Source organism: Suillus subalutaceus (assembly GCF_016647625.1).
Source record: "Suillus subalutaceus strain FC151 chromosome Unknown DFJ58scaffold_22, whole genome shotgun sequence".
Taxonomy (NCBI): Eukaryota; Fungi; Basidiomycota; class Agaricomycetes; order Boletales; family Suillaceae; genus Suillus; species Suillus subalutaceus.
The window spans coordinates 92093-117952 of record NW_024540271.1 but is presented as its reverse complement, the minus strand read 5'-3'; the positions used below and the strand labels follow the sequence as shown (position 1 = coordinate 117952).

The 25860-nt window shown below is 47.7% G+C and overlaps 13 protein-coding genes across 13 annotated transcripts; 4 read left to right on the top strand and 9 right to left on the bottom strand.

The window, feature by feature from the left end:
* Positions 1-22: 22 nt before the first annotated feature.
* DFJ58DRAFT_772918 (PUA-like domain-containing protein) lies at positions 23-1613 on the bottom strand. Its single transcript, XM_041389275.1, has 11 exons — positions 1230-1613; positions 1126-1179; positions 1042-1071; positions 890-985; positions 824-840; positions 736-776; positions 627-689; positions 495-577; positions 406-439; positions 298-357; positions 23-242 (listed from the first exon to the last, which is right to left on the bottom strand). The coding sequence occupies exons 1-11, from the start codon at positions 1589-1591 to the stop codon at positions 180-182; spliced, it is 903 nt and encodes a 300-aa protein (XP_041246939.1). The 5' UTR covers positions 1592-1613; the 3' UTR covers positions 23-179.
* On the bottom strand, positions 1610-3795 carry DFJ58DRAFT_772914 (uncharacterized protein). Its single transcript, XM_041389274.1, has 8 exons — positions 3589-3795; positions 3508-3533; positions 3294-3460; positions 2895-3237; positions 2417-2772; positions 2160-2319; positions 1988-2089; positions 1610-1931 (listed from the first exon to the last, which is right to left on the bottom strand). The coding sequence occupies exons 1-8, from the start codon at positions 3624-3626 to the stop codon at positions 1756-1758; spliced, it is 1368 nt and encodes a 455-aa protein (XP_041246938.1). The 5' UTR covers positions 3627-3795; the 3' UTR covers positions 1610-1755.
* On the bottom strand, positions 3796-5257 carry DFJ58DRAFT_772913 (uncharacterized protein). Its single transcript, XM_041389273.1, has 4 exons — positions 4837-5257; positions 4632-4802; positions 4026-4576; positions 3796-3968 (listed from the first exon to the last, which is right to left on the bottom strand). The coding sequence occupies exons 1-4, from the start codon at positions 5135-5137 to the stop codon at positions 3951-3953; spliced, it is 1041 nt and encodes a 346-aa protein (XP_041246937.1). The 5' UTR covers positions 5138-5257; the 3' UTR covers positions 3796-3950.
* Positions 5107-7717, bottom strand: DFJ58DRAFT_203965 (Mpp10 protein). Its single transcript, XM_041379228.1, has 5 exons — positions 7476-7717; positions 6673-7416; positions 6266-6622; positions 5706-6211; positions 5107-5652 (listed from the first exon to the last, which is right to left on the bottom strand). Exons 1-5 carry the CDS (start codon positions 7618-7620, stop codon positions 5278-5280), a joined length of 2127 nt encoding a protein of 708 aa, XP_041246936.1. The 5' UTR covers positions 7621-7717; the 3' UTR covers positions 5107-5277.
* Positions 7718-7760: 43 nt separating this feature from the next.
* DFJ58DRAFT_772911 (uncharacterized protein) lies at positions 7761-9202 on the top strand. Its single transcript, XM_041389272.1, has 4 exons — positions 7761-8452; positions 8506-8716; positions 8779-8903; positions 8956-9202. Exons 1-4 carry the CDS (start codon positions 8173-8175, stop codon positions 9033-9035), a joined length of 696 nt encoding a protein of 231 aa, XP_041246935.1. The 5' UTR covers positions 7761-8172; the 3' UTR covers positions 9036-9202.
* A 194-nt stretch (positions 9203-9396) lies between these two features.
* DFJ58DRAFT_772902 (polysaccharide lyase family 8 protein) lies at positions 9397-12496 on the top strand. Its single transcript, XM_041389271.1, has 12 exons — positions 9397-9646; positions 9709-9843; positions 9891-10003; positions 10055-10257; positions 10312-10593; positions 10647-10714; positions 10761-10893; positions 10943-10960; positions 11006-11049; positions 11101-11266; positions 11318-11401; positions 11451-12496. Exons 1-12 carry the CDS (start codon positions 9513-9515, stop codon positions 12465-12467), a joined length of 2397 nt encoding a protein of 798 aa, XP_041246934.1. The 5' UTR covers positions 9397-9512; the 3' UTR covers positions 12468-12496.
* A 23-nt stretch (positions 12497-12519) lies between these two features.
* DFJ58DRAFT_203731 (ribosomal protein S3) lies at positions 12520-13807 on the bottom strand. Its single transcript, XM_041379224.1, has 4 exons — positions 13374-13807; positions 13111-13319; positions 12849-13061; positions 12520-12801 (listed from the first exon to the last, which is right to left on the bottom strand). Exons 1-4 carry the CDS (start codon positions 13512-13514, stop codon positions 12573-12575), a joined length of 792 nt encoding a protein of 263 aa, XP_041246933.1. The 5' UTR covers positions 13515-13807; the 3' UTR covers positions 12520-12572.
* Positions 13808-14325: 518 nt separating this feature from the next.
* DFJ58DRAFT_655928 (general amidase) lies at positions 14326-16426 on the top strand (the record flags this gene model as incomplete). The annotated part of the gene is made up of 9 exons (XM_041381878.1): positions 14326-14589; positions 14646-14805; positions 14859-14971; positions 15023-15165; positions 15223-15596; positions 15645-15691; positions 15747-16048; positions 16102-16244; positions 16305-16426. 9 exons carry the CDS (start codon positions 14326-14328, stop codon positions 16424-16426), a joined length of 1668 nt encoding a protein of 555 aa, XP_041246932.1.
* On the bottom strand, positions 16268-18325 carry DFJ58DRAFT_203617 (Thiolase, N-terminal domain-containing protein). Its single transcript, XM_041379223.1, has 10 exons — positions 18004-18325; positions 17892-17946; positions 17643-17841; positions 17523-17589; positions 17377-17475; positions 17055-17328; positions 16904-17001; positions 16772-16848; positions 16686-16723; positions 16268-16632 (listed from the first exon to the last, which is right to left on the bottom strand). The coding sequence occupies exons 1-10, from the start codon at positions 18211-18213 to the stop codon at positions 16484-16486; spliced, it is 1266 nt and encodes a 421-aa protein (XP_041246931.1). The 5' UTR covers positions 18214-18325; the 3' UTR covers positions 16268-16483.
* An 831-nt stretch (positions 18326-19156) lies between these two features.
* DFJ58DRAFT_203585 (uncharacterized protein) lies at positions 19157-20682 on the bottom strand. The gene is made up of 4 exons (XM_041379222.1): positions 20258-20682; positions 20081-20203; positions 19603-20030; positions 19157-19550 (listed from the first exon to the last, which is right to left on the bottom strand). The coding sequence occupies exons 1-4, from the start codon at positions 20550-20552 to the stop codon at positions 19365-19367; spliced, it is 1032 nt and encodes a 343-aa protein (XP_041246930.1). The 5' UTR covers positions 20553-20682; the 3' UTR covers positions 19157-19364.
* On the bottom strand, positions 20676-21818 carry DFJ58DRAFT_772886 (uncharacterized protein). Its single transcript, XM_041389270.1, has 3 exons — positions 21504-21818; positions 21291-21453; positions 20676-21240 (listed from the first exon to the last, which is right to left on the bottom strand). Exons 1-3 carry the CDS (start codon positions 21613-21615, stop codon positions 20709-20711), a joined length of 807 nt encoding a protein of 268 aa, XP_041246929.1. The 5' UTR covers positions 21616-21818; the 3' UTR covers positions 20676-20708.
* A 60-nt stretch (positions 21819-21878) lies between these two features.
* On the top strand, positions 21879-23500 carry DFJ58DRAFT_772885 (dienelactone hydrolase). The gene is made up of 12 exons (XM_041389269.1): positions 21879-22134; positions 22204-22219; positions 22273-22403; positions 22458-22483; positions 22536-22565; positions 22620-22680; positions 22732-22760; positions 22815-22823; positions 22885-23025; positions 23081-23098; positions 23150-23221; positions 23273-23500. The coding sequence occupies exons 1-12, from the start codon at positions 22020-22022 to the stop codon at positions 23447-23449; spliced, it is 825 nt and encodes a 274-aa protein (XP_041246928.1). The 5' UTR covers positions 21879-22019; the 3' UTR covers positions 23450-23500.
* DFJ58DRAFT_680471 (translation elongation factor EF-1 alpha) lies at positions 23501-25826 on the bottom strand. Its single transcript, XM_041383196.1, has 8 exons — positions 25499-25826; positions 25315-25449; positions 25167-25261; positions 24903-25115; positions 24715-24851; positions 24347-24664; positions 23882-24294; positions 23501-23824 (listed from the first exon to the last, which is right to left on the bottom strand). The coding sequence occupies exons 1-8, from the start codon at positions 25530-25532 to the stop codon at positions 23787-23789; spliced, it is 1383 nt and encodes a 460-aa protein (XP_041246927.1). The 5' UTR covers positions 25533-25826; the 3' UTR covers positions 23501-23786.
* Positions 25827-25860: the final 34 nt, after the last annotated feature.

Below are 25860 nucleotides of genomic sequence, written 5' to 3'. Positions count from 1 at the left end.
AAGTTCAGGAACGAAAATTGCCGACTTTATGTCTTTATCGATTTACATCAGAAGATGCTTGTAATGCAGGATGTAACATTAACAAGTTGACGAGACAATGCAGGAGGTAGTAAGTACAATATGGGTTATCTACATCAGAAGTGAGTATTATACTTGTGAAGAGGCCATCAGGGGTATATTCATTCATCAGATTCATCATCACCACCGTCGTTCACAGGGATATCTTCTTGTCCTTTCATTCGCTGGTGTGAATTGCTATCAGGTGTGGACTGATAACTGGAACTGTAGAAGACTTACCACGAACGCAAACTTGCATACTAGGAAACCCCCCTTATTGAGTCCCTTTTCAATCCACGCCTACGAAATTAATAAAAGGAAATAAGGGTCATCGACCGAGCGACGCACTTTTTTGACAAGGTATAGGCCATCATAGCGATACCTATGAATATATTTGCAATTAACGGAGAAGTTGATGAAATATAGATGAAACAGACCCCTCTGACGGTGCGTACTTTGACCTGGCCTTCCCTTTGAAGCCCCGGATCACACGGACAGGTTTTTGAGTGTCAACAGATCTCTGTTAAGAATGAGTCAAAAAATATTCGAGCCCCATCTTCCTCATTTACCTGGAGGGCTGCGTTGTTTCTATCCTCAAAGGTCTGATCACTGCTTTGGGGAGCCGTTCGGAGCTTTTCAAAGATTAGCCTGATCACACTAATTGGTGATTATACCTACATTCTTGGGTGCTGTCTTTGTTCCCTTCAAATCCCTGCCGCCTAATAAGGGTGAGGACATCTCCGCTACTCCACCGCAGCACACGTACCAGAACCGGTAAATGTACTGGATCACTGTGAGTCGCTGTTTTTTGCACGCTTGCATCACGACTCACAATGCGTATCCTTGGTCCACATCATCATCATATCCTCCTGAAAGTGCGATTGAGTATGCACCATCTGGACCTGGTGCAATACCCGAGACCCAAGGGCTAAAGTTTGATTAGCTCGAGGGTGCCCATTCGAAAAGAAGGGGGAAGTGTCTTACCCATGGACAGATGCGTTTGAACAATCTTCCCTAGTACACCAAGTAAGCCAATATTGGTGGCAAGAATTACCAAGTCATCCTCACCTTGTTGCCCACCATGTCCCCACCTCTACGTCGGGTATGTGACCGTACATATGACTACAGAAAATTACACGACTAGCTTGAAGAACAAGAGCAGAGCTACTGACGGATCATATGTCCTCTTTGATTTCACCTGGCCAACTTTGAGCTTTTGGGACCGTTTGAATGTGATCGGTTCCGGGACCCCGCGATCTTGTTCCTGTTTGTAGTCGATTGTCTTACCAGCAAGACGAGAGCTTCGTCGCGCGCCCCCTTGTTCATTACTATCATCCGCTATACGAGAAGCTTTTTTGGGCGGTTCCTCAAGCACGTCGCTTTCGGGCAAGGGGGACTTCCGTTTCTTGACCGCCACTTTTTTCCTCAAGTTCTCTTTCGGCTCGCATTTGGGTCTGAGGGGATTGATTCCCAAGTCGGCAAGAATAGCTCTGTTGCGTGCAATGTTCTGCTCTCGCTCTTCTGCGTAGGACATGGTGGTTGACTGAACAGAGACAAAAGTGGGCGGAAGCAAATATTGCACTTGGAATAAAATCGTGTCACCCACGTGACCGCGTTTCATATGTATGCTAAGTTACATGCGATAGCATTAAATTTATAGACATACTACAATTCAGCGTAGTGGAATCTACACATGAATCACCTAGTGCCTTGAGGCACAAAGGGAGATAAGCCGACGAAATTACTGATGTCAACCGGGCTCATCGGAGGAGTCGGAGTGCCATCTGTCTGCCCGCTGACGTTGCTGCTCTGGGCTCTAGATGGAGGTCGTCCACTTATGCTTATGCGGTCATTCAGTGGAGTATGCATCTCTCCTACATGTCATACATTGCGTCAATAGCGTAATTAGCGAATGATACGAAGAGCTCACTCCCGATGAATTTGCATTTGCCTTGTTTCCTGTAGCCGCATTTAGACCCTCTGGGGCAGTAGTGTCCAGAAGGGCAACTTTCACCGTAAGGACAAGGTTGGTCTAGATGTACAAAGGACTGAGATTGCTATCCATGAAGAACAACCACACGCGGCGCACTCTTATTAAAGACGGGGCAAGGAGATTTTCTTCGCATTGGCACGAAGCTCGGCGTAGTTGTCTGCCGTAAGAAAGTAATCGTGGCCATAGGTGCACTTATCACCTTGCTTGCACACGGACAAATAGAAAAATGTGCATGGTCGTGGATTTTCTGTGAAAAGATCGACATCACGCTCGATGAACAATGATGAGTGACCTACGCTTGTTGAGTGGCTGGTCGCAACAAACAATCGTTATCAACACTGAATGGAGTAAGCAACAAGGTCCTACCAAAGAAGGATCAAGATATCTGCAGAATTGTGTGCTCGTAGAGATGATTGGACTCTGCGTTCCAACGAGAAAGTTTTTAGGGTTTATCCTCTGTCTGTCATGTTCTTGAGGAGTGACCCCTGTTGGAGGCGTCGACCTCCTATGCGTATAAGACGAGGGAAGTTTCTTTGTCATGAAGACACCTCCAATATCGAGGTGGGGCAAATCGAAGTGTTGAAGCTCGGCGGCGAGAGTCTTGTATCCACGGAGTAGGACAATTTTTTCCAGCAAGCCCTCGTTTTCAAGGGTACTTAATGTGGAAGTGTATCCATTGTCGTGCCCGCCTTGGAACCACATCAGCGTCAGCCGAACAAAAACTTGCGTTGAAATTTCACCTCCGAAGAATACACGTGAAGTCTGGGGAAAGCGGGTGAAAACACGAAGACATTCTACCGGAAAGTTAGAGGAAATTACACAAAACTAAACGTTATCGCATCACCTTTAATCTTCGCATCCGCTGCTTCTTTCCCCCCACCCACATCCACAATAGAGAATAACGGTGAAGCTGAGTTGAAACCCAGCACAAATGCTTCAAATTCGGAAGCACTGCATATACCGTTGTTTACCAGTGTATCCATCAAGCCAGTTTTATTGCAGTACACAGTCAGCCAAACTTGTCCACGGCAGGAAGATCCAGCGTCAACATCCACCATATAGTCTGTTAACCCTTTGGTTAGTAGCATAGCTGCTTGCCGGCCACCTGTATGGCCTGACGCGAGTAAGTCTTGGGAGAAAATGTTGCCATCGCCGTCAATGAGGCAAAGGAGAAGCGGGTTATCATCCTGCATACAACATCATTTCGAACCGAATATTGAGGAATACATATTAGATGACCAACCTTTAATGAACCAATATTTTTCTCCAACTTGAGCATGTGTCTTTGTAGATTGCATTTTTCATCTTCGGCAGCCTTGAAAGCCAGCTTCCACACCGATAGTTCTCGTTCCAGTTCGTCGGCCCGCAGGCGTAGCGTTTGATTGTCGGTGAGCGTAAGACGAAAGAGGCCTTATGACGGGTTAGTCTTCTCTGTCATGGGATAGAATGCCACGTACTTGACTGTTCTTCGACCAGGCGCTCCCTTGGCACAATATTAATATAAATAGGTCTATATGACAGCAGAAGCCGCCTCTCACCATTTCTGAAGGTCATTTAAGGTCGAGCATTCTTCCATAGCGTTGGCTCTGGGAGTGCTGACTCGTTTTTTTTTGTGAATTGTCCTAAGAAGTCCAGTGCAAGATGCTGGGTAGCATGAGAGAAGTGCAAAGCAAGTTCCGAATATTATGCCAAGGAACAGGCCTGCAGGTAGGACGACGTAAGAGGCGGAGCGTCAAAATCCCTTCGTCAGACTTTATGTAAATGCCAACTTGGTGTCAACTCAATATATAACGTGTACAGGTATAGGTCCGCTACAGCATTTACGAAAATGTCCATGAATTAAATACAGATCTAGGAGCAGTGAAAGACACCATCTTGTTGCCAACATAAAGCACCATTTTTATTTGATGCGTTTGAGCTATTGTTCGAAAATCAGACAAATGATGTTGTGACGTGCAAAACATGACAAACACACCCTTTCAGTGTTCCTGAATACATTGTTGTCCAAGGTCGTCGTCTTTTGTTCGATGGTGACAAGTCTCGAGTTTTGCTGATCGAGCTCCTGTCCCATAGCGGTACCCAGTGCCTTCAAGTTTTTGGTGATAGCCGAGATCTCGTTCAAGTTGTCGTCCAACTCATCTTCCATCTCGTCATCAGAAGCACCCGCCTCAAATTGGTATCTCTTCCGCTGCTCCTTTCTAGTGGCCAGCTGTTCCTCAGTGCGTAATCTACCTGACCCTCCAGATGTTAGACTTTCCTCATCTTGATAGCCATATGTAGTGGCACGTCCCAAGCGGTTCTGAGTATCTCTGATGTCTTGCATAGCCTTTTCGCGATCTAACCTTTCGTCTTCATACCGCTGCTGAATTTTTTCTTCCTGAGCGGCGCGTTTTGCATCCTTGTTCCAAGTAATGACAGGACGGAAGATTGACCGATTAAGCTGCTTCAGTTCACCGATTTGATCTTCGGCGCGTAAGGTGTGACCCTTTGAAACATCAAGGTGACGCTCAGTATTGGCGAGTTTCTCTATCGTGAAACGATCAATGAGAAAAAAAAAACTACGACTTCAGCCAGATCTCACCAGACTGGTCCCCGAGTTTTCCGATGGTGTTCCCCGCAGTCTCTTCGGCCTCCCGAGCAAGCCTCAGTGCATTCCTGGTAGAGTTGACGCTCTCTTGCTTCATGAATCTGGTTTGCTGTTTGATGCCTTCTACATCCTCTTCATTCTCCTCTCCAGGAGAGGGTTCTTTGCCTAGGGTAGGGCCATCGAAGTAATCGACCAGAACCTGTCTTTCCCTGAGGTTTATATCCAGCGAACAGTTCATTGCGGTTCCGATCTCCCTCAACATCAGGAGTTTTACCCGCAGTGGCATTATAAGCGTCATAGTTGTCGTACGAATTCTGTGACTGAGTCCTAGTATTCATGACATTATAAGGATCAGGTCCATCGCGGCTGGCAACGTAGGTACTAGCGCTGGACTTGTAACTGGGGAGGGAAGACGTGCTTCGAGACGAACCCCGCAAACCATCTGATGCTGGCTGAAGAGGAGGAATCAAGTTTTTCTCCTTGCGCTTGAAGAACGACATTTCCTGAAATGTGAGGACGATGGACTCGATGGGATGAAGGGAATCAGAGGTTGGGTAGAGGTGGCCAAATGACTACCGTAACCAAATCGTACACTAACGGAACTGCGGCACGGCCACGTGACCTTACTCATATGCTACTACTAGTAACTCTTCCCCTTGACGCTTTTGCTCTTCAAAACGTCCCTGGTTTTCTTGCCAACCACCGTGACACCTTTACCTGACTTGACCACGTTCTTTAGAGCTGCGTCCTTTTGTTTTTTTATGCCTTTCATTTTGGCATATTTATCAACGCTCCTGTCGAGGGTATCCCGCGTCTTCTTCCTTGCCTTTCTTTCCTTTGCACGTAGTGTTCGCTTTTCCGCGGGTGTAAGCTCGCTACGAGCGCGTGGATCAGAAGATGCTGTTTTGAAAACCTCTTCTGGAGCAAGCATAGAAGACACGGTTTTGCTGGTAGGAAGTGCTGATTCCAAAGTAGCTGCGGAAACATTGGAGATTGTCGATATACTAGCTTTCGGCTGTCGAAATTTCAGCGTCATGTCTACATGATGATAGTGTTCAAAACACGTACCGCTTTTGGAGTGTAATGCGCGTTGCAAAGTGCATCTAGCTTGCTGCATATGCTATCCCAAAGTTTTGTAATTTCGTCATGCTCCTTCTTGAGCCGACCATCTCTGTCGTCACCTCCTGTACCACCGTTTTGTGCAACGACGTACTCATCCTCGTAGATTTGAGCAAGTGACTGGGAGGACTTGGTATCCTGGAGCTCAAAGAATCGCGACGGAAGGAAAGGCTTATCGTCGACAGCGCGAATTCGCACAACGTCGTCGAATCGGCCATCCTTTATACGAGCTTTTATTCGCTCTTCGAGACCTTGAACCACAGCTTCAGTGATGACAGGCACCGCTTTCATCGTTCGTTCAAACTCTAGATCTTCTTGTAGTAAAGAATCTTGAGGACGGGATCTCGAGGTGGCTTCCCCCATCAACACCCAGTCTTTCTTAGCGACATTCTCCGCCTCGAGCTCCTCGATCTGTGCTTGCAGTGCTGCCATACGTTTTTCATAAGTGGTCATATCTGTAGCCAGGTTGTGAATGAATGATACCCCAACAAGAATATGACTGGCCTTACTGGAATCTGGTGCATCTTCCTCCGCAAATAAGTCATCCTTCAGTCTTTCAATGATAGCGCGACCTTCGTCGTCTCCGTCGTCGTCTTCATCTTCATACTCGTCTACAAATGACTCTTCAACCTCGGCGTCCATCATGACCTCATCCGGATCTTCTAAGTACATGTGCAGTCCGCTCTCGTCGTCGGAATCGTCTTCCTCCATTAAGCTAGACACCGGTAGGCCCTTGCCCTTTGCCTTGATACTTTTCACTCTGACCTGCTCACTGAATCGTACTTTCGACTTTGAGAAAGAAATATTCATAGTAGCTTTCGAACCGGAGCCTCTGGGAGCATCGAAGAAATCTTTGTAGAGCGGTTCTGCGTGTTATGTGAGTTACGCGTGACAAAAAGAATACAACACTGCATACCTGCGCCGTCTTCCGAAGCATCGTCATTAGGGTCATGGACATCATCTATTGGCCTGAAGAGATCAATACTGTCACCTTCGTCGTCAAACTCATCCTCATCCGATTCTCGTCCTAGTCGGCCACGGGAAACAGCAGTCGCTTCGGCCTCTTCCGTTTCACGATTGAATGCGTCAAGACTGAAGAAATCGTCGTCAACGTCTGAATTTGGTTTCTTTGCGGCTGCACGTTTTAAAGAGGGTTTTGCTTTGACGACGTCAAGAAGAGATGGATGATGATCTGAATCGTCCTCCTCGTCCTCCGACAACTCCTCGCGAAGGTCAGTCATTTCTTCCGATCCACCAGTGTCCTCTTCAGAATCCTCCATGTGCTCTATTTCTTCAGAATCTTCGCTTTCTTCTGATACCTCGTCACCTCCTTCATCTTCCGGATCATCGTACATCCTGTCTGACAATTCCATGACGTCTTCAGTCTCGCCCTCTAACATCAGAAGATTATTGCAAAGAGGTGCAGCCCTAAGGTCCAACTGCTGCCAAATTTGATCTTCATTCATTTCCTCGATGAAAAGTGATGGCAGTGGTGTATTTTTTATGGTGACCTTCTTTGGGGATTCCAGGACAGGACTTGGACTCCTCTTCCGTTTGGCATTAGCGCGAGTCTGTGATCTCGTCTGTGGTGCTTGAGACTGTCTGAGTGAAGACAAAAGGTTCTCAATATGAGGCAGAGAGGCAGGTTCCGACTGCAAAGCTATAGACTACTCAGCACAGTATCATGTGCGGATATTGAATTGGGTCTGGTCTGCTCACCAAGATCGAATATGAATTTGGTTGCGCGGAGAGCTATGGCTTGTAGCTCAGCAGTGGCAGCTGCCAATGATTCGGGCTTTTCTTGAATGAAAGACGAGAGATCATCAAGTTCTCTCGGCAGAATGACCTGTGATCCGATTTCCATTGCATGCACTGGCAGACCGAGTCTGCAGCTGAAAGCAGTCAAATTTCTGAGTTTCCAAATGCGTTTGTTTGCGATTATTTGTTTGATAGACTCAGCGCTCAGCTTCACGCGTTTGAAGAACTTGAATGACATTGACAAGTATTACATCGGATGATCGAATTCTGCGGCATATGTGCGTTCTCGTGAATGAGTTTCTAGGCCATCCCTCACAGTAACGATGGTCTCGACCTTGCGACAATGTCTCCATCCTTTTCGCCCTGTTTCCGAGTCAACAAAAGGCGAATGCCTAGGAAACAAGTACAAGGCAACAATTTATAATTCCGTTGCACTGAGCGCGATCTTTTTGTTCTTGCACATTGTCCTACCGAACCGACGTGTACCTGCTACAGTACATAAGGTCGACCTCCAAACAATGGAAAAGTACGCTTCAATCCCCTTCTCCCATAGGTCCAGCTGGTTTTTATCGCGCACGGTCTCGCGACATTCAACTGACGAGCAGGCTCTCGCTACATTCATTTTTTGAACCAATATTTTTACGCAACTAGTTCAACCATGCTAGCCGATATTTCAAAAGGCACCATCCTGTACTTCACCCCCGTGCTCATGCTCACAGCACTCCTGCTCTCGTTGTTTTCGTACCTTGCCCCGACCGTTATGTTGCATGGTCAAGTCGCGTTGCTTACGGTCACGCCATCCTCTGCCTTGACCCAGCCCGGATCTACCAAAGCAGTGGATGGCCCCAGCATTTTCTTTGGACCTTTAGGGTCGTGCTCTCGACCAAATAATGAAGCTGGTCTGACATGTATGCCATCTTCCATATCTCCCATCTATAGTAAGTTAAAACTGTCTGACTGCTAGTGTCAGTGATGCTCACATGAAATCAAGACACTTCGGTGTTTACATCTAATACCCCCAGCTCCGTCATATCGGCCCCACCAGAAGGTGCACCAGCCTTTATCGCAATTTCACTTGTATTCTCCGTGATTTTCTTCGTCATGTTCACGGCAATATCATTCCGTCACCTGATGGGCAAAGCTGGTGCTATTTGGGAAAAACCCATGGTGCAGCGTGTCTCCGCATGGATTGGGATTTTTGCGTTCTTGATCGGTATGCATTTACTTTGAAGTACACATTGCTGGCGCTGATCTGGGTCTCTAGGTCTCGGATCTACTCTCATCATTTTATGTGGTTTGGGAAGGCTGCCGATGACTTTAATCAAAGTATCCAGGGCCAGGGAAGCAATGGTCCCCAACTGATTGCCACTATCGGCAATGCATTCACGAGTGAGTGACCCTACATACAATTCTCAAGTTCAGTTCTAATAAAGCCTGGTAGTGATTTGGGTAGCATATGCATTCTTTGCCATCCCTGTCGTTGTTTCACTGGCTAAATTTCACGTTCTTGCTACGAAGTGATGACAAACAAATTTATTACATTTACACGGACATATATAGACGTCTTCCTTTCCGCCCTCCATCTAAGATGTATACTTATCCATAGTTGTTTGCCATTGCTGTATCCATGATGGAAGTTATTGCCTATGCCCTTGGTGAACTCATCCAGCTATAGGTGTGTACCAGCGGCTTGCATCACAGATTAGGTGAGGTACATCTATGTACTAAGTTAAGTTGACGATCAGCGAGTTGGGTGTCTTGTGACGCATAACCGCGTATGGATATCCGACATGCATCATGTCATGAATCAGGAAAGGTTTAGTAGGGTCCGCGTAAGTAATTTACGAGAGGACAGCCGTAAGGTCAAGTCAGCAATGTTAATGTTGATGACAGTATAGAATGGAAACATCGCTTCGAACTCTATCGAGTCAACCAACTCGAATTTTCCCTGCAGCTTGGTAGCTGTGTCGGGCTCACGGTCGCCCTAGTACTCTGATCATGTTCCTTTCACTAGTACTGTTTCGTGTGGTCTGCGTTTACGCGACGAGCCTTCACATTCCAGATCATATCAACTTTCATGCCGCCCACCACCAGATGGTCCACAACAGAGGTCTATATGGCGGGATTCCGAGGTGCGGTTGAACCCAAAATATGTTGCCAGTACATGTTCAACCATCGTCATGTTCTCTTCCAGCACTAGCACATCACCAGTATCTCCCACACTGGCTGTTGGCTCCACCGTCATGCAGGACATCAACACCATTCATCAGCGCAGGCTGGTGACAATCACAGAGGGAATCACTACAGACCCTAAGAATATTCCATCCTGGTTGGTCGTTATTTTGTATGCAGCACCTGACTACAATCACATTGCAGGATTGCAGACCTGGGAGTCGATGGTCAGTGGCCTAGTTCTCAAGTGGATTACACTACCGGATGTGATGCACAAAGGTCCAACTGGCCTGCTCAAGAGCACTGGCAACGCATCAGTAAGAATCTACATTGGACCAAGAATTGACATATTAACCGGCTCTTGACAGGTACCATGGCCGCTGCTTGGCACGGCGGTCTTAGCGGGGGGCAGCAATACGTCAACGATTCCAAGACCTTGGCCGCCACATCACTTGCTATGGACTATTGGTTCGCTAATGATTTCACCAACCCCGCATGTCTAGACTATGGAGGCACTCCAACCTGCCCTTGTGGCACGCCGGGATTTTGGAACACGAATTGGTTCTCCAATGTAGGATTGCAGTTATTTTTTAATCGTATCAATTTCTTCTGACACTTGGTTTAGGTTATCCTGATCCCTGGATTTGTGTCACAATCCTGCCTCCTGCTGAACGACACATTGACACCTACTCAGCTCGGCAACTGTACTCACATCACCCTCCGTGCATATGGCACATTCGACCATTATGTCAATGGTATAGGGTATATCACTGGTTCGAATGCGTTAGACGTTGCAAAAATTGGAATCGATCAAGGTCTTCTGGTTGTCAACGTCTCCTTGATCACAGATGCCTTCATGAGGATTCATGAGACTGTGGTTATTGAACAGCTTGTTGGATCTGACGGAGTAAACCAATCATTGTCCTGAAGTTGGCGAACTAATAATTGGCTGGCAACCAGATTCGTCCCGACGGATCTTTCGGTCAACACCTTGGGATTATCTATAATGGCAATTATGGGAAAGATTTGTATGTCATCTCTGCACTTTGGAAGCATCCTCCTGAGTCACGTCAGCTCAAATGACGTTCTCGACCTGGAAACTGAGGCTGCAGGAACGCGATTTTCTGCTAATGCAACTTCCAAGACTGCATTTGAAACTCTATTCGACGGAAATCGATGGATGATCTTCCGTAACGTTCAAACCAATGTTTGTCAATGGTTTACTTTTATATTATTTGTGACTGACTATCTTGCAGGTATCGCATTGGGATTTTGTGAGTTAGCGGCCATTTGGTTCAATGTTATCTGACGCTGCCCAGAGCGTCCTAGGTCGTTTCATCAGTTTCCCTGTGATTGACGAGCAGTGAGGCTATTTTGATGCTCGTTCGCTATGTTCTTGTTGACGCTGTTTCAGGGCTACCGGTAGCCTCAATATGAACATTTCAGAAGTTCAGCAACTCGGAGAGGAATGGAACTCTACTGTTCTCCTCGAATTCTCTTTGACCATATCTGCCAACGCAACCGATGCAAATGTGGGTGAGCTCCACGGGAATCGTATGTTCTTTGCCAATGATTACATGGTGAAATCTTTTTTTTTCGTTCGCTCCGTCCTGTTGACCTGCGCCCCCAAGGTAACACGCGGTCCAGGCTATGTGACCACAGTGAGAATGTACTCCAACAGGACGATCAACACAGAGTGTCTCAACTCTCAAAATGTATGGTATCGCCTCCTACGTCATATGAGCAGTGCTAACGACATATCAGCCTTTGGGCTTCCACCTCTCTGATGGCACTGTTTACACTTACCTTCAAGGCAATGAATATGAAGACATCGCTGCCGCCTGGGACTGGAACCTTATCCCTGGAACTACCGTGGACTATAACGCTACAGTACTCGATTGTAACCATACTTCATACACCGGTCAAGAAGCCTTTGTCGGTGGCGTCTCGGATGGTCGAATTGGCGCCGCAGCAATGCGCTACACCAACCCTGAGAGTGGCTCGATATCCTGGCAAAAGACATGGTTTTTCCTAGAGACCGACGTTCAACATGTCATGATTGCCAACATTTCGTCTGCCACTGCAGCCCCCGTGTTTTCCGTTCTTGACCAACGACGCTTCGGAGGCGGTGTTTGGGTCAATGGAGTAGGGGCTTATGGTGGCAACTACACAGATCCACAAACCATGTGGCATGGCGACGTTGGCTATGAGTTTCCAGCTGCCAATGGGACATATGAACTCTCCGTTGAATGGGGCAACCGCACGGGTGCTTGGTCAAACATTGGATCCTCCACGCAGCCTCCTGAGACGGTCGAACTCTTTGCCGCATGGCTCTATCATAACAATCTGTCTGCCCCTGTCTCCTATACATCTTATCCTGCGGTTGATTACGGTACCTTCACGCTCAAGCGAGCGGCCACCCAGCTACAGGAGATTGAGAATAGCGCGAGTATTAGCGCGTTGCTCGATAAAGTCCATCGAACGGTAACAGCAGTACTTTGGAGTTCCACTGGTGGTTCCTTTACCTTCCAGCTGGATGGAAGCTACGCACCAATCACCGTCACAACCAGTGCAAACGCCGCCGTTCTCTATCGGGTAGAATCTGGCACTGTGACAGTCTCAGATCCATCGCAGACACTTTCTGAACTCACTGTAGAAATGACTGCTGGAGATGGAGTTAAACCAAAAGGATGGAACTCTCAAAATACCCTTATTATTTATTTCACACTACCTAGCAGTGGTTTGGCAGGAAGCAGCGTGACCCACGTACTAGGGCAGTAGCACATCGTTCATCATGTGGGATCTTAGAATACTAGCCATGCAAATCCTAATGTATTGCAACGGTGGAGTACATGTTTTGTGGATGAGGGATAAACAAAGATAAGATCAAAATGCAGGTTGCTCGCCGTACGCATCCTGTTGGTAAGCTGGCTCCTGTGGATATGCAGCAGGTTCCTCTGCAGCAGCTGGGGGTGGAGCGGAAACAATGGCAGGCTCTCTTGACTCTGAGGAAGGTTCCGAGACAATCTTGTCGAGAGGGGGCTCGAGAATCTGGACGGAGTCGGGAAGGGGCTTGCGAGGGCCCAATTGACCTTCGGGGTCATAGCCCTTCATGCTGTTGTGAGGTGAGTCATATGTCTTGGAATACATTTGTTAGCTTACATTTTAACCTTGATACCAAGAACACCCTGACGGAGAAGGACGTGTCGCACGGCATAGTCAACGAAGTCTCGCGAGGGCTGACCGGAGTGGATCATGAATCCATCGGTGAACTTCATCGACTTGGCACGAGCAGCACGAAGCTTGCCAGAAACAACCACCTCGCAACCTTTTGCACCAGACTCCATGACGAAGCGAAGGACACCGTAGCATGCCCTGAGATATTATCAGAAACAACCCATATGTGATTAGTAGAAACACGGACCTGCGGACAGCAAGACCACCAAGAAGCTTGTATCTCAAACTCTCACATTGAGCAATTGCAGAAAGACCGCGGTATTGTACTTTCTCGGCGTAAAGCTCAAGAGAGTTTTCGGGGAACTTGAAACGCTTCTGGACGAGTGCAGTCAACTCCCTGATGCGGCGGCCCTTCTCACCAAGGACCTCTTGGGTGTGTGTGGCACGGATAATAATCTGAAAGTAATGCATTTGCAAGATGGCGAGGCTGTTCAGCTCACACTAGCGTACCTCGGTGCGGGCGTGGGTGACACGGACATCACATCCAGAGTAACCCTCCTCGGCGAGTTCGCGAGTGAAGAATTCGTTGAGTTCAGCGCGGAATACACCGTCAGCTACGAACTTGCGCTTTTTGCTGATTTGAGCGGACATATTGGGGACAGGATAATGTCTGCAAAGACGGATAGATAAGACACTGTCATCATCCAAATCCCAGAGTTGTCATCCATCTCATCAGTGCCATAGCCAGCCCCGATCTTCTGCGATACTGTGCAAACAGGCTCTGGACACATTGACCACAAGAAATTGGACGAACCTTGATGAAATGTAGCCTTCGACGCTGTATGCGTTGTCGAGCTGCTTGTTGCGGCGGGTACGGCTTGCCGAATAATATTCAATCGCCGCCTAAAACGTATTTGATAAATTGTGCTGAAAATACATTTGCAATTTTTAAACCTTCCTGCTGGGACAGTGCAGCTAAGCTGGCGGTGAGTAATTTTTCAACGTTTCTCGCCCTTTCACATAAAATTTTCAATTCAATGACGAGCGTTGTATATCAACCACCACTGGCACCTCTTAGTCGACTTGATGCACGCGAGCCTGTAACATGGCGGACGTGTATCACTGACATCAATGACTTTCTGATCATCATTTCTTTGCTCCTATGAATTCGTCATTCGAGCTCTCAGCTGACAATTCTTCCGTTAGGTCGGGCTTCAAGGTCAACTATTAGACAGATCTAACCATACGCGTATTCTTTGATTTTGTCTGTAATTACGTTTCAGAATCCACATGATCAATCTCTTTCGTCCACACACCCCCTCAAGTCAAACATAATCACCGCCTTGACAGTCTTATCTCGCTGTTAATATTAGCTACGGACTTCCTTTGTCCGTCAGTTGTATTTCTTATCTACTGTAACGCATCTAAGCTTCATCATTCACTTATCCCTAACACTATCAATATGCCGCATTGGACTGCTCTAGCTGCAGAGAAGAAACAGAGGCAGCTCAAGTCCATTCCACAGGAGTGGCTTGTGACTCCGCCTCCACCTTCTACTCTGGATGTAACTGGTTTTCCAGAGTCATGTGGCCTTCTGAATGCCCAAGAAATTGAGATCACCAATACTTCGGTGGATGTTTTATTAAAGAAACTTGCAAGTGCGGAATGGACAGCTGTAGACGTGACCACCGCGTTCTCCAAGAGGGCCATTGTTGCCCATCAGCTTGTAAGCCAAGTTGTCAGGCATTTGCTTGATGATGTAGTATTAACCTGGCCGACGAGGTCAATTGCTTGACGGAAATCTTTATTGATCGTGCATTGGCCCGAGCGGCTGAACTCGATGATCACTTGAAGAAGACAGGGAAGGTCATTGGTCCCCTTCACGGGCTGCCCATATCTCTAAAGGACCAGCTATGTATCAAAGGACTAGAAACCACTATGGGTAAGTCATAATTCTGGCCTGGACCTAACGCATTGTGATTAACTGGGTTTTAGGTTATATTTCGTGGATTGGGCAGTATGCAGAGAAAAATGCGGTGTTGGTCGACATTCTGATCGAGTGCGGAGCCGTGCCATTCGTCCGCACCAACATTCCGCAGACACTCATGGTGAGCGCACCCTGAAGATGAATCCTGCTCGTATGCTAAAAATATCTTCAGTGGCCAGAATCGTTCAATAATATCTTCGGCCGGACAACTAACCCGAACAACGTCTCTCTGACCTCAGGTGGGTCATCAGGAGGAGAGGGTGCATTGATTGCCCTAAAAGGAAGCCCATTGGGAGTCGGTTCTGATATCGGAGGGTATGACAGGAATTTGGAAGTATCATTGGTAGTAGCCATCTGACAGCCATCTGACAGCTCTGTTCGTATTCCCGCTGCATTCTGCGGTATATACGGCCTGAGGCCGTCATACGGGCGTGTACCGTACTGTGGTGCCCGCAACTCGCTTGAGGGCCAAGACTCGATTCTCTCCGTGTTCGGTCCTATGACAAGCAGTCTCGGCGGGCTCAAAGTCTTCATGAAAGCTGTCGTTAACTCTAAACCGTGGCTCAAGGACCCTCTTGCGGTTCGGAAGAAATGGGACGAAGAGGAGTACGATCTCGTAGACCATGGGTCTGGCAAGGATTTGTGTTTTGCAATCATGTGGAACGATGGTGTTGTTGTTCCCCACCCACCTATCAGAAGGTCTCTGGAAATCACCAAAGCGGCTCTCCAGAAGGCTGGCCACAAAGGTTTTTCTCGTCTAATTCCCCTGCTGATGTGTACTCAGTGAATGACAGTTGTTGACTGGAAACCCATCAAGCACAGATTGCTTGGAGATGTCGCGGTAAGGAGTTGTGTCTTTCATTTTGCCAATCTATTGACCTAGTAACCCCATGCAGCGGGACATCTGGAACGCCGCTTCTGCTGAGGACTTCATGATCACGACCTCTACCACAGGGGAGCCAATAATTGCAACGATGGAGCTGGACGACACAGATGTTGAGGCAGCGGCCTTCCGTCCGCAAAATGGCGGTGTCACTGCATACCAACTCTGGCAAGTGCAGAAGCTGCGTCAGAATATCCGGAAAGAATATATAGACCATTGGAACGCAACTGCCTCTGAGACTGGGACAGGACGGCCTGTCGATGCTATCATTTGTCCAGCTGCACCATTTGCTGCACCTCTCCATGGGAAGAACAAGTAAGTGTCTTCGTAACTTCGGAGTCCCGAACTTTCAATGAGACGATGCACAGGTACGCCAACTATACTACCGTTTGGAACACGCTCGACTATCCCGCTGCGGTTTTCCCTGTGACTACTGTCGACTCCACTCTCGATGGGAAGGAACCTCCTCATAATTTCTATGACGACTTCGATAAGTCCGTGTACGAAATGTGTGAGTAGTAATGGCACATTTAGCTGATCAGTGAATTTCTGATGCCAACGATCGATTCAGATGACCCGGAGAAATTCAAGAACGCTCCTGTTTGTCTGCAACTTGTCGGTCGGACTTTGGAGGAAGAGGCGGTTATAAAAATGACAGAAATTGTAGATGCGGCGCTGGCAGCCGCTAAATAAGTTTGAGACAGCAGTTATGAATATGTACAATACACCCACACCTCGGTCAAATACAAACTATAACCTCGCTTCACAAGATGGTTGTGCCTCGTTCACGAAGATGCCTGCTGCACCCATACCACTGCCGACACACATACTTGTGCACAACAACTTTTTGTCTCTCCGGCGGAGTTCTGCGAGGCCGGTAACAACTTGACGAACGCCAGCTAAATAATTGGTAGATGAGTTATCAAAGCTTCAAGACGATAATGAGACTCACTCATTCCCAAAGGGTGCGTCACGGCTATTGCCCCGCCACTGCCAACAAAGTGTCAGAACAGAAGTACTCCAGCTAGGATAACTTACTTCGTGTTGATTTTGTCCATGGAAATGCCAAGTTCTTCGACACAGTATGCAAATTGCGAAGCGAATGCTTCATTGATCTACGTGAGAGACGTTAAACCATGAACAGAAAGAACATGGAAGACAATGGTTGACCTCATAAATGTCAATATCATCCTTAGTGAGACCAACTTGCGTAAGGACCTTAGGAATAGCGGCGATGGGGCCAATGCCCATGTAGCGGGGCTCGACACCTTCACCGGCAACGGTTCAACAGACCCTCAAACAGAAGAGACAAATAACAGACCAACGACTGCGCATCCAACCCATTTCCCGATAATTTCCATGTTTTCCTTCTCCGCACGTTCTCTTGTCGTGAGAATGCATAACGCGGCACCATCGCCAATGCCACTAGCGTTTCCAGCAGTGGTAGCTGCATCGCCCCAATCTTGGAACACAGGCTTCAGCCCAGATAGCATTTCCATCGTCACGCCAGGCCGGATTGTGTCGTCAACGGATATCACAGTCCCGCGGATTTCGACTGGGATGATCTCCTCAGAGAAGATGCCGGTGGTCACCGCCTGGTCTCGTGATTAAGATGCAACACGGAGAAATTTGGACGTACAAACCTTGGTTGCGCGAGTATGTGATATAAGGGCATATTCATCTTGCTTCTGTCGCGAGACTTTATAGGTTTGAGCGACCATTTCAGACGTCCAACCCATAGGCTACAAAATACATTAGTATTTGATCGATATAGCTCACCCAGACACACTTGGATGCAATCGTGAGCCCGCGGAGATTTGTCCACAGATTCAGCAATAACAGGCGTAGGACGGGGACTACGCGAAGATTAACATTTATGTACCACAGACTGTTCAACTTGGAGACTCACTTCAGTGTCATATTCTCCACTCCGATTGCCATGCCCATGGATATTTCACCTGACTGAATAGCATGGGCAATGTTGCGGATGGCCATAAGACCGGATGAACATAGCCTGTTCACTGTCGAGATGGGAACATCGTGAGGAATGCCGGATGCGAGAGCAGCGGCTCGCGAGGAGTACATTGGAGAAGGAGGATGACATGTGCCTGCAGAAAGTTAATGCAGAAACACATAGCAGGGTACGGCTTGCACCCACCAACGCAGATGTCGTCAAGTTTTGCGGGGTCCAGCTTTGTCTTCTCAAAGGTCGCCTAAGATTCAGAAGGCTGCATGAGTTACTGTAGGTAGTCCACAAACAGGCCATCAACCTTGAGCAGAGCTTGCATCATTTCATCCACTGGGATATCCTTGAATTGACCTTTTCTGTTCCTCCCCATTGCGGTGCGCTTTGCAAATGTAATGACCACATCATCTGGGTTCTTCTGCAGCACCGCAGAGATGCCCTTGCCACTATGTGTAGAGACATTGCGCATCGTAGATGAGATCCTAGTACGTATGACTGTAGTGCTAGCGAACATGAAGAAAATCGGGATCCTCAAAAGGCATTCAAGTTGAGTGTGAGATTTAAGTATGGGTCGTATGAATGATTATGAGTGTCCCCGTGGCTGATCGGATCATAATAGCATCATGCATACAGGCAAGTTCGGAACAACGGTCTTCCTTCAACATACGAGAAGTACTCAGCTGCAGTACTCAGTAGTGCATATGCATAATCAGAGGTTCTGATCACAACACATATGACAAGTAACTGTACGAGTCGCATGCCATACTTACTTGGTGCAGTAACTTGAAGTATATATAGTTTCATGTCCCAGAACATTTCCGCAATTGGCTCCTAGACTTATCATCGCAACCTCGCTGTTCTCGAGTTCATCTAAACCATCACCCTCTAGCAACCCTCCTGGCAGCCATTGACTCGGCAAACTTGGAGCACGGAGGACGTCCGCTTCTTCAACTTCATCAGAGCTAGAGTCAGACTCGGAATCCTAGAAGTACTAGTATAAACGAAGACTCAGAACACCAAAAGCGTTTACACCCACTGTCACGAGATCATCCCACTCATCACTGGCACCATCCGCGAAGTTTGGATATGGGACCCAAGCTTGATTGCAAACAATCAGCCAGGACAGCAGCAACGAACAAGCACGGCTCACCCTCGACATGTAGATAAAAGAAACGATCCTCTCCTGAAATGCAAGGGATGATGACGGCTGATCCATTGCTCTCAACCTCTGCACAAGGGGCATCCCCATGCAGTGTGTTAAATAACCTGAAACTAGACGGACTGAAGACACTACCAAGAATCCAGGTGCCAACGAAGCGAAGCCACATTACCGTGCGGTTAGGTAGTTCATTGTATGCCATGCGATCCATGATGGTGAACTGGCGCTGGTCAGGCCAGACCGCGACAAGAGAGATATCGCAGCTAGACATGTCACAGGCTAATACGAGAGAAGAAGAAGAAAAAAGGAGACTGGATTATGGATTGCTAACAGGACCAACGGCTGTCTCACATCTACTCAGTTTCTTCTTGACGTCATGGAAGTACTATTGCATCAGGACAACAGTTCTGGCGTTGTCACAAATGTGGCGTACGCTTATGGAGATCTGCTATATATCCAAATCCTCATCCGGATCATCGTCATCGATATCATCGGCAGAATCAGGGTCATATAGAATCGCTCCAGATGTTGTGATAGGGTTGCCTGAAGTCGAGATTAAAATGACGTGAAGCATAGAGAAATGGAGCACCACCTTCGTGTGCATAAGGTAGAGGGACTTGGGCTCGCGATTTTTCCTGCGACGGCGTAAGATTTAGATTGAACGATACGTTCTGCGTTGGATCCGGTCGAGCCTATAGTTTGGTCAGGTATAAGGTTTCACGTCAAGGTGGTGTTCGCGCTTACCTCCTCAGGTTTTCTCCTGGTCCAAATACTTGTCAGGCTTTCAAGAGCTTGCAGCTCGCACGGGACGTCTCCTTTCCAGCCCTCGACAGTCCTTTCTACACCACGCTTGCTCCCAACCCTAATAAAGACCTCCACGACGAATTCCCTCGTGCCCTTGCTCACCCACGCACCGGCACTCGTCCCATTGCCGTCAAGGTCATAAACCAGGCGCTCGCTTTCATGTGTACGCTCAGAGAAGGGGATGAAGACACTCCAGAATTTCTCTGCCGGACCAGCTGGTGGAGGATGTGTAAGATATGCAGAGGCGATGTGCGTGATGATGGCTGGGGGATGCGCAGTCAGATGCATAAGCGTTGGTGATAGGGAAGTTTGAGTCAGTAGTTCGAGAATAGGGCTGGGCTGGAGGTGTAACGCGAGGATCGAAGGTTCTTGAGGAAGATGAGTAGGCACATGAACATCAGTCGTGCTGTGAACACACCAGAACGAGTCGTAACTAGCCCAAGGAGTGTCCGAATGAACTTGTAAGCTTTTGGTGTAGATCCGAGGTCTGATGTCAATGTATCCACCGAGTCAATGATCACATTCAGTGATCCCGGGGGTACTACAAGGTTTTACCAGTCTGATAATTATGTTCATCAAACGCGCTGATACTAACCAGAATTGATGCGAGCTAGTATCTCGTCCTGGAGACCACACCACAGATCGTCATAGCCGGGAATTCGCCCAGTGAAATCGAACGTAATGATATTTGGAGCCTCGTCGATATTTGTCAAGTTCGATGGTGAATGCAAGAAACAAAACAACAGTGTCTGGGTAGTCGGTTTAAATTTTGAGATCAGATTCCTCAAGATAGGATAACATGTCTGTGCGGAAGACGACTGAAGGATGATCAGTGGTTGATGTGGCTTTAATCCTGTTGAGTTGTTGATGATGGAAGAGAGTAAGGACATCTTCTCTTTGTGGTGAGTCCAGGTTGCTTTGACATGATTTGTTTCAAGTCACTGGGACTACTCAAGTCCTACGACATATAGTCTTCCCTAGACAGACCTAAAATTTATAGAGGAAGGAAGATAGTTCTTTTTAACTACGACATTAAACAATCGGCTTTACAAAACAGCATCTTGTTTTTCCCACTGTGCCCTCCGAAGAACGAGTAGGTCAAATTTCCACCCATAAACACCAAACTTGCCAATAGGCCTATCCAAAGCAAACCCGGCGTCGCGGATGCACTTTTGAGCATACAGTATCAGGGAAGTAGTGGCCACCTTGATCTCTTTGACTGCATTGTCCGCTTTGAATGCATGCTGTATGGCATGTGCGAGCAAGTCATTTTGAATCCCTGCTGTCCTATATGGCTCCTCGATATAGAAATGACGGATTGTAGCGACGGATGATGTTCCCTGAGGCATTGTATGCTTCAACTTCAGAGAGGAAGATGACTTTCCCTTGTCCATGAGCGTCTCTTGCGACTGGGAGTCCTTGGACGCGTCGATAGCTATGAGACCGATGAACTTTCCGGAATACTCAAGGATGAAAAAGCCCGAGGAGGGAGACCGCTGATAATAATTTGCAATGTCCGCGACATCTGGTCGTCGCAACAAGTCAAGAGACGCATCTTCAAAGTCTGGACGGTTGAACCTGTCGAGTTAAATTATTGAACGGTCCGCAATGTGTGCGTATCAACACACCAATCCATGAGGTAGAGGATAACAGCACCCCAACATCCAAAGGCTGGAAAAGGCGGCAAATAACCAAGGAACCCGTACTCTGGTTTAGGCCACCAGTTGAGATATTGGATCATGATGCATGATAGGGCCACCCAGGCACTAAGCGTGAATGGGTGGAAAAAGGCTACAGGATTATTTGGTCAATATTGCGAGAAAGCTAAGGACGACACGTACCACTTCGATTTGCGACTGCGAGACCCTCCATCGAAGCCTTTCCGATGCTGAACTTGACCAGTCTGTCATCGGAAGCCTGATACGACCGGATGCGCGCATCAGCTTCTGTCATGATTGTACCGTGCAAATGGATGGGAGCGTGAGGATGAAACAACTTCTACTCTCGCTGTCATGATTTGTAGCAGCTTTTCATCGCACGTTTGTCCGGGCCAAGTCCAGGCACAATACTAATACGATTCACAGTTGTGCCGCCTCAGGCCTCAGAATTTAAAAGTTCAGCAACTCCCTTTGAAGTGCAAGCATATGCACGTGCAGTGGATAGCGCTCGAGGCAAACAAGTTCCAATGATGATCGACATATGAGGACTATTCTTAAGGACTCTGAAGATTTAACTTCAAAGTCTTCAAACTCGGAGTCTTAAGTACTAAGTACTAAGTATTAGACTTGCTTCACACACTTCATCGAACGTGGGTTGAACTATTTTCCCTGCCTGGAGCTACTACATTCTATACGGCCATGCTCATCGCCAAAACATTCCACGACGTGCCCAGCAAACTCGACAACGGGCGTCCAATCCGCATCTTTGTGATCTCTCCTGTTGTCCCAAACTATCCACAAGCAAAGTTTCCCGGTAAGTCGCATGCTCTGATTATCGCTCTTATTTTCTTGAAGCTGATCCAGTGCTTGTGGACGACAACAGGTGTGGTATGCTTCAGGTGAGCCTGAGTTCGGTGGGCTAAACTTATGCACGATTGTTTACATCCGTCAGTGAAATCTATCAAGTGACAGGGCCAGTGGAAAGGTTCGCTGGTCAGATCGCGAGCCAGGGATATGTGGTTGCTTGCCCATCGAGCTACCATGAGTTTGAGGGACCAGATGCCATTCCGTACGATACCGAAGGTATCTCTCGTTCTCGTCATCTTTCCATTCGTTGTTCATCACCATCAATATCAGGAACTGATAGGGGGAACAGGTACAAGGCAAGCAACTTTATATCGTAACGGTTTGCATTCTCATCTATTCTTGTGTTAGATCGAGAAAGACTTAGCTGCGTACGACGAGGTCAGCTTCATGGCTCTGTTGTCGATATGCTTCTAAGTATTAGCTGTGATCTAGGATGCTACGCTCTCCGTCGATCTTCTGGCTTCTTTGCCAAATTGCAACGGTCGTGTTGCAGGTATGTCAACGAAGTTTTCGTTAGCATACTAGACATTGAAATGTCCCTCAGCGACAGGAATGTGCTTAGGAGGGCACTTGGTGCGTCTGTCAGTCCTGCTTGTAGTGCTTTATCTTTGAATACGTAAACCATAGGCGTTTCGGGTAAGCGACAGGGCGATGATGCTACCAGCAGTTTTCGCTGACCCTTGTGATTCACGTGAAGGCTGCTTTTGATCCCCGTGTACTATCTTCTGTCTGCTTCTTTGCAACTGATGTTCACAGTGCAACTCTTGGCAAAGGCAAGAACGACGACTCTCTTGCGCGTGTTCAGAAGGGGAATATGACAGGCAAAGGTGAACTCGTGGTATGTTTGTTTGCGATTGAGAAAGGCAGTGACACCATACTGAGCCTTCTCATAGATGATCTTCGGGAAACAGGTACGTGAAGGTGTTTAGGAGAAGAGACGTGTTTGAACTTGGTGCCGCTAGGACACACATGTCCCTCGCGAAGGTCGTGATCTCATCCGCAAGACTCTTGAGGATGCCGAGGTGCCCTGCTCTGTAGGTTACATGGTTTAGTGTGCATTTTTAGAATGTTCACCACAGATACAGTTTCTAGAAGTGCAGGCGCAGCACGCGTTCATCAGAGATGAATCTTCCAAAGGTCGATGGGACGCTGCTCTCACGCGGTCCTTGTTTACATTCATGATGGAGGTGTTTGACAGAACTATCGGGAGAGATCTCGGGCCCAAAGTCGACAAAGGAGAGAAAGTCGAACACGTATGCTAGATCTGTGACAAATATTATAGGTCACAAGGTATGAATTCGATGAAGATCCGTCTGAAGCTTTGATGCACGTCGATTGCAATGGAAGAGAGGACGACGAATAAAAATATTGATACAATTAAATCCCTTCGTTCTTATTCGAGACAACATCTCCGCGACATTAATCAACAGGCGAGCGAGGCCACTGGTCATGACCTCGCTGCCAGCTTCGTTAATCGTGCATACAAATGATGATAGTAAACACATTGCAGGTATGAATACCGTATGGGTGGCACCAGAGAGACAGCGTACAGCAGAAAGCCGGAAAGAAAAGAATATGGATACGGCAGTTCTACATCTATTACTTCTTCTTGGTAGCCTTCTCCGCAGACTTCGTCACTGAAGAGAGCATCAATCAGCAAGTTTATTCGCAGATAGATTAGCCGAGGGACTCACCCTTTCCGCCAGACTTGTCAGTCTTATCGACCGACTTGATGACACCGACAGCAACAGTCTGCCTCATGTCACGGACGGCGAAGCGACCCAGAGGTGGGTATTCGTTGTAGGACTCGACACACATGGGCTTAGAGGGAACAAGCTTGACGATGCAAGCATCACCAGACTTGACAAACTTGGGAGATGCCTCGAGGGACTTTCCACTTCGACGGTCGATCTTCTCAATCAACTCGGCGAACTTGCAAGCGATGTGGGCGGTGTGACAGTCAAGCACTGGAGCGTAGCCAGCACCGATCTGACCAGGGTGGTTGAGGACGATGACCTGAGCATTGAAGGAAGCAGCTTCCTTGGCGGGGTCGTTCTTGGAGTCAGAAGCAACGTTGCCACGACGGATATCCTTGACCGAAACGTTCCTGAAGGTATATATAAGTGTGAAGGTTAGGGAAACGAATGACAAATGCGAACTTGACGTTGAAACCGACGTTGTCTCCGGGAAGACCCTCAACAAGCTGCTCGTGGTGCATTTCAACGGACTTGACTTCAGTGGTCACGTTCGAAGGAGCGAAGGTAACGACCATGCCAGCCTTGATGACACCAGTCTCAACACGACCGACGGGTACAGTGCCAATACCACCGATCTTGTAGACATCCTGGAGGGGAAGACGGAGGGGCTTGTCAGAAGGACGGACAGGAGGTTCGATGGCATCGATAGCATCGAGGAGGGTCTTGCCCTTAACAACACCGCCCTTGGTCTCCTTGGTCCAGCCCTTGTACCATGGCATGCTGTGTGAGACGTGAGAATATGATCAATCAGGGCCCCAAATGAAACTGACTTGGGGGACTCCTCCAACATGTTGTCACCGTGCCAGCCAGAAATGGGGACGAATGCAACGGCTTTGGGGTTGTAGCCGACTTTCTTGATGAAGGTGGAGGTTTCCTTGATAATTTCGTTGAAACGATCCTCGCTCCACTGAGTTCAAGTGTTAATGCATAAATTGTCAAAAATGTCAACGCATGTTACCTTAGTCGTGTCCATCTTGTTGACGGCAACGATGAGCTGACGGACACCGAGGGTGAACGCCAAGAGGGCGTGCTCACGGGTCTGACCGTCCTTGGAGATACCAGCTTCGAACTCACCAGTACCACCAGCAATGATGAGAATAGCACAGTCAGCTTGGGAGGTACCAGTAATCATGTTCTTGATGAAATCACGGTGTCCTGGGGCATCAATGACCTGGAAAATGCCTAAGCAGATGTTACCCAGAAAGTCGTCGATAAAACCTACGGTAACCATGTACTTGGGGGTCTCGAACTTCCACAGAGCAATGTCGATCGTGATACCACGCTCACGCTCAGCCTTTAGCTTGTCGAGGACCCATGCTGAAGATCGTTATCAGTGACGTTATTGATATGTAGATTATCCAGTTGCTCACCATATTTGAAGGAACCCTTGCCGAGCTCAGCAGCTTCCTTTTCGAACTTTTCGATGGTACGCTTGTCGATACCACCGCACTTGTAGATCAAGTGGCCAGTGGTGGTAGATTTACCAGAATCGACGTGACCGATGACTGCGATGGATCAGATCAATGGGCTTACTGCAGATGATCAGATACGCACCGACAACGTTAACGTGAATCTTTTCCTTTCCCATTTTGAAGGATTTCTGTCCAATGGTGCGATCGTCAGTGACTGATACTTCAAGAAGACGGATTGGCAGTGATCATAGTAATCGGAGACCATAAGATGTAAAATCGCAGAATGCCATCGCGCGATGACGATAAGGACATCGGTGAATGGATCGCGCTAGTAACCAGGATCTTTTGAAAGATCGGAAAAGAAAAAAAAAACTCACTTAAGTGTACAGAAAGAGAGAAAAAAACAAAGAGGAATGGGATGTGATGGTACGGAAGAAAGAGAGAGCCTGTTGATTTTACTGATAGTTATACCTTCCCAAAGGAAAATTTTTATCGATCTTGTGA

Bases quoted from the DNA above. Each gene is read 5' to 3' on its own strand.
- DFJ58DRAFT_772918 (XM_041389275.1), bottom strand. From the start codon at position 1,591: ATGTCCTACGCAGAAGAGCGAGAGCAGAACATTGCACGCAACAGAGCT. The intron at 440-494 runs GTCTGTTTCATC...ATATATTCATAG, and splicing joins AAGTACGCACCGTCAGAGGG to GTATCGCTATGATGGCCTAT. The intron at 358-405 runs GTGCGTCGCTCG...TTAATTTCGTAG, and splicing joins GCCTATACCTTGTCAAAAAA to GCGTGGATTGAAAAGGGACT.
- DFJ58DRAFT_772914 (XM_041389274.1), bottom strand. From the start codon at position 3,626: ATGGAAGAATGCTCGACCTTAAATGACCTTCAGAAATG. The intron at 3,238-3,293 runs GTTGGTCATCTA...TGTTGTATGCAG, and splicing joins AAAATATTGGTTCATTAAAG to GATGATAACCCGCTTCTCCT. The intron at 2,773-2,894 runs GTGATGCGATAA...TTTCAACGCAAG, and splicing joins AGCGGATGCGAAGATTAAAG to TTTTTGTTCGGCTGACGCTG.
- DFJ58DRAFT_772913 (XM_041389273.1), bottom strand. From the start codon at position 5,137: ATGTCGTTCTTCAAGCGCAAGGAGAAAAACTTGATTCCTCCTCTTCAG. The intron at 4,803-4,836 runs GTTCTGGTCGAT...GCCCTACCCTAG, and splicing joins TAAACCTCAGGGAAAGACAG to GCAAAGAACCCTCTCCTGGA. The intron at 4,577-4,631 runs GTGAGATCTGGC...GTTTCACGATAG, and splicing joins AAAACTCGGGGACCAGTCTG to AGAAACTCGCCAATACTGAG.
- DFJ58DRAFT_203965 (XM_041379228.1), bottom strand. From the start codon at position 7,620: ATGGAAATCGGATCACAGGTCATTCTGCCGAGAGAACTTGATGATCTC. The intron at 7,417-7,475 runs GTGAGCAGACCA...AGTAGTCTATAG, and splicing joins CAAATTCATATTCGATCTTG to CTTTGCAGTCGGAACCTGCC. The intron at 5,653-5,705 runs GTACGTGTTTTG...AAATTTCGACAG, and splicing joins CGCATTACACTCCAAAAGCG to CCGAAAGCTAGTATATCGAC.
- DFJ58DRAFT_772911 (XM_041389272.1), top strand. From the start codon at position 8,173: ATGCTAGCCGATATTTCAAAAGGCACCATCCTGTACTTCACCCCCGTG. The intron at 8,453-8,505 runs GTAAGTTAAAAC...CATGAAATCAAG, and splicing joins TTCCATATCTCCCATCTATA to ACACTTCGGTGTTTACATCT. The intron at 8,904-8,955 runs GTGAGTGACCCT...AAAGCCTGGTAG, and splicing joins TATCGGCAATGCATTCACGA to TGATTTGGGTAGCATATGCA.
- DFJ58DRAFT_772902 (XM_041389271.1), top strand. From the start codon at position 9,513: ATGTTCCTTTCACTAGTACTGTTTCGTGTGGTCTGCGTTTACGCGACG. The intron at 9,647-9,708 runs GTGCGGTTGAAC...GTTCTCTTCCAG, and splicing joins CTATATGGCGGGATTCCGAG to CACTAGCACATCACCAGTAT. The intron at 10,715-10,760 runs GTATGTCATCTC...GAGTCACGTCAG, and splicing joins GGCAATTATGGGAAAGATTT to CTCAAATGACGTTCTCGACC.
- DFJ58DRAFT_203731 (XM_041379224.1), bottom strand. From the start codon at position 13,514: ATGTCCGCTCAAATCAGCAAAAAGCGCAAGTTCGTAGCTGACGGTGTA. The intron at 13,320-13,373 runs GTACGCTAGTGT...CATTACTTTCAG, and splicing joins TCACCCACGCCCGCACCGAG to ATTATTATCCGTGCCACACA. The intron at 12,802-12,848 runs GTAAGCTAACAA...ACCTCACAACAG, and splicing joins CTTGGTATCAAGGTTAAAAT to CATGAAGGGCTATGACCCCG.
- DFJ58DRAFT_203617 (XM_041379223.1), bottom strand. From the start codon at position 18,213: ATGTTCGCTAGCACTACAGTCATACGTACTAGGATCTCATCTACGATG. The intron at 16,724-16,771 runs GTAAGTTATCCT...CTTTGTTGGCAG, and splicing joins ATGGACAAAATCAACACGAA to TGGCGGGGCAATAGCCGTGA. The intron at 16,633-16,685 runs GTGAGTCTCATT...CCAATTATTTAG, and splicing joins GACGCACCCTTTGGGAATGA to CTGGCGTTCGTCAAGTTGTT.
- DFJ58DRAFT_203585 (XM_041379222.1), bottom strand. From the start codon at position 20,552: ATGTCCTTACTCTCTTCCATCATCAACAACTCAACAGGATTAAAGCCA. The intron at 20,031-20,080 runs GTGTGTTCACAG...ATCTTCCTCAAG, and splicing joins GCTAGTTACGACTCGTTCTG to AACCTTCGATCCTCGCGTTA. The intron at 19,551-19,602 runs GTAAGCGCGAAC...ACCAAACTATAG, and splicing joins CCAGGAGAAAACCTGAGGAG to GCTCGACCGGATCCAACGCA.
- DFJ58DRAFT_772886 (XM_041389270.1), bottom strand. From the start codon at position 21,615: ATGACAGAAGCTGATGCGCGCATCCGGTCGTATCAGGCTTCCGATGAC. The intron at 21,454-21,503 runs GTACGTGTCGTC...ATAATCCTGTAG, and splicing joins CGCAGTCGCAAATCGAAGTG to CCTTTTTCCACCCATTCACG. The intron at 21,241-21,290 runs GTGTGTTGATAC...TTAACTCGACAG, and splicing joins ATCCTCTACCTCATGGATTG to GTTCAACCGTCCAGACTTTG.
- DFJ58DRAFT_772885 (XM_041389269.1), top strand. From the start codon at position 22,020: ATGCTCATCGCCAAAACATTCCACGACGTGCCCAGCAAACTCGACAAC. The intron at 22,404-22,457 runs GTATCTCTCGTT...CATCAATATCAG, and splicing joins CATTCCGTACGATACCGAAG to GAACTGATAGGGGGAACAGG. The intron at 22,484-22,535 runs GCAAGCAACTTT...TTCTTGTGTTAG, and splicing joins ATAGGGGGAACAGGTACAAG to ATCGAGAAAGACTTAGCTGC.
- DFJ58DRAFT_680471 (XM_041383196.1), bottom strand. From the start codon at position 25,532: ATGGGAAAGGAAAAGATTCACGTTAACGTTGTCG. The intron at 25,450-25,498 runs GTGCGTATCTGA...GATCCATCGCAG, and splicing joins GATTCACGTTAACGTTGTCG to TCATCGGTCACGTCGATTCT. The intron at 23,825-23,881 runs GTGAGTCCCTCG...TGCTCTCTTCAG, and splicing joins TGACAAGTCTGGCGGAAAGG to TGACGAAGTCTGCGGAGAAG.